General features: G+C 35.5%; 1 protein-coding gene across 1 annotated transcript in view; it reads right to left on the reverse strand.

Annotated features, from left to right (window-relative positions):
* TRMT10A (tRNA methyltransferase 10 homolog A (S. cerevisiae)) overlaps positions 1-1,174 on the reverse strand; it is a 17,443-nt gene that overhangs the window by 1,341 nt on the left and 14,928 nt on the right. Inside the window, exons 5-6 of the mRNA XM_012641074.1 lie at positions 784-893; positions 270-419 (exon numbers count right to left, since the gene is read on the reverse strand). Of these exons, the coding sequence (XP_012496528.1) occupies positions 270-419; positions 784-893 (260 nt within the window). The remainder of the gene's footprint in view (positions 1-269; positions 420-783; positions 894-1,174) is intronic.

The following is a 1,174-nucleotide window of genomic DNA, read 5'->3' on the forward strand; positions in this document are numbered from 1 at the left end:
GGCACCTACTACTATTGATTTTAGGCTTCATTTCTCTGTGCCTTGGATTCCCTATCTGTAAAAGGTAGATAACAATAGCACTGAATTCACTGAGTTGTAGTGAGGATTAAGCAAGCTAATATATGTGAAGTACTCGGCTTAGCTCAAAAGGTGACTGAAACATGGTCGGCGCTCAGTAAAGATGAGCTATCATTAGTATTATTGTTACTGTCAGGAAAGTGAAATACGGACTTTAAGTACAAGCAAAAGCAAAAATAAAAACTTAGTACCTTGTGATGGTTGTGATCTACTAACCCTCCAATCACATAGGCCTTTGATTCGTCTAACTCCTTCAGCACATTAGGTGAATCTGATGTAAGATAAACCAGGTCTTCTTTTTTCACGAGTTCACTATAGTGCTCTGGTTGGATGTGGATATCCTTTAAGACACAAGGTGAAAGATGTCACTAATTAATAGCAGTTTGTGAAAGATGGCTAAAAATGATTTATCCCCTTTCCCCAAAACGAACCTATCCAAAAACATCTGAAATAAAGTTTAAAAGTTTCAAAATGTATTATTTAGAACTTACTACTTCAATTCCTTATAAACTTACACTTTGGTCATTTAAGTAGCCTCTTAATTTTATTTCCCTGTTGCTGGCCTCAGACCTTTCCAATCTACTTTGACGCTGATGGCGGGCTCATTTTCTAAAAACACTACTTTCAATGTTTTATCTTTCTCTGTAGGATAAAATCCAAACTCCTTAATTTCGAGACTCTTTCCTAAACATGGCACTAACCTACCTTTCCAACTTTATCTTTCTTCCAACAAAACAAATGCCTTTTTACTGCCACATATTTGCTCACATTGTTCTCCAGCCAAAGAATGCCTTCTCCAATTACTTCCTCTCCATCTACATGAATCATCAAAAGGAAATTGCTTACAGATTTAATTAATTCCATGCATCTGTTTCTACAAAGATACACATTGGAAAATTTCTTTGCCAAAACTGTCAGGTCAAAGGTACAAAATTGAACAACAGTTGGTAGTCAGGATTTTGCAAACCATATTCGTTGCATAAAAGAAAATGGATCACCGGGCTCAGATGACATTTACCCAATAATTTTTAAGGAAATCAAGAATGAAGCAGAAAAACTCTCACCTAAAATGTATAACTTATTGATTAATAAACAG

This window comes from Propithecus coquereli, unplaced genomic scaffold (genome assembly GCF_000956105.1).
Source record: "Propithecus coquereli isolate 6110/MARCELLA unplaced genomic scaffold, Pcoq_1.0 Scaffold161, whole genome shotgun sequence".
Taxonomy (NCBI): domain Eukaryota; kingdom Metazoa; phylum Chordata; class Mammalia; order Primates; family Indriidae; genus Propithecus; species Propithecus coquereli.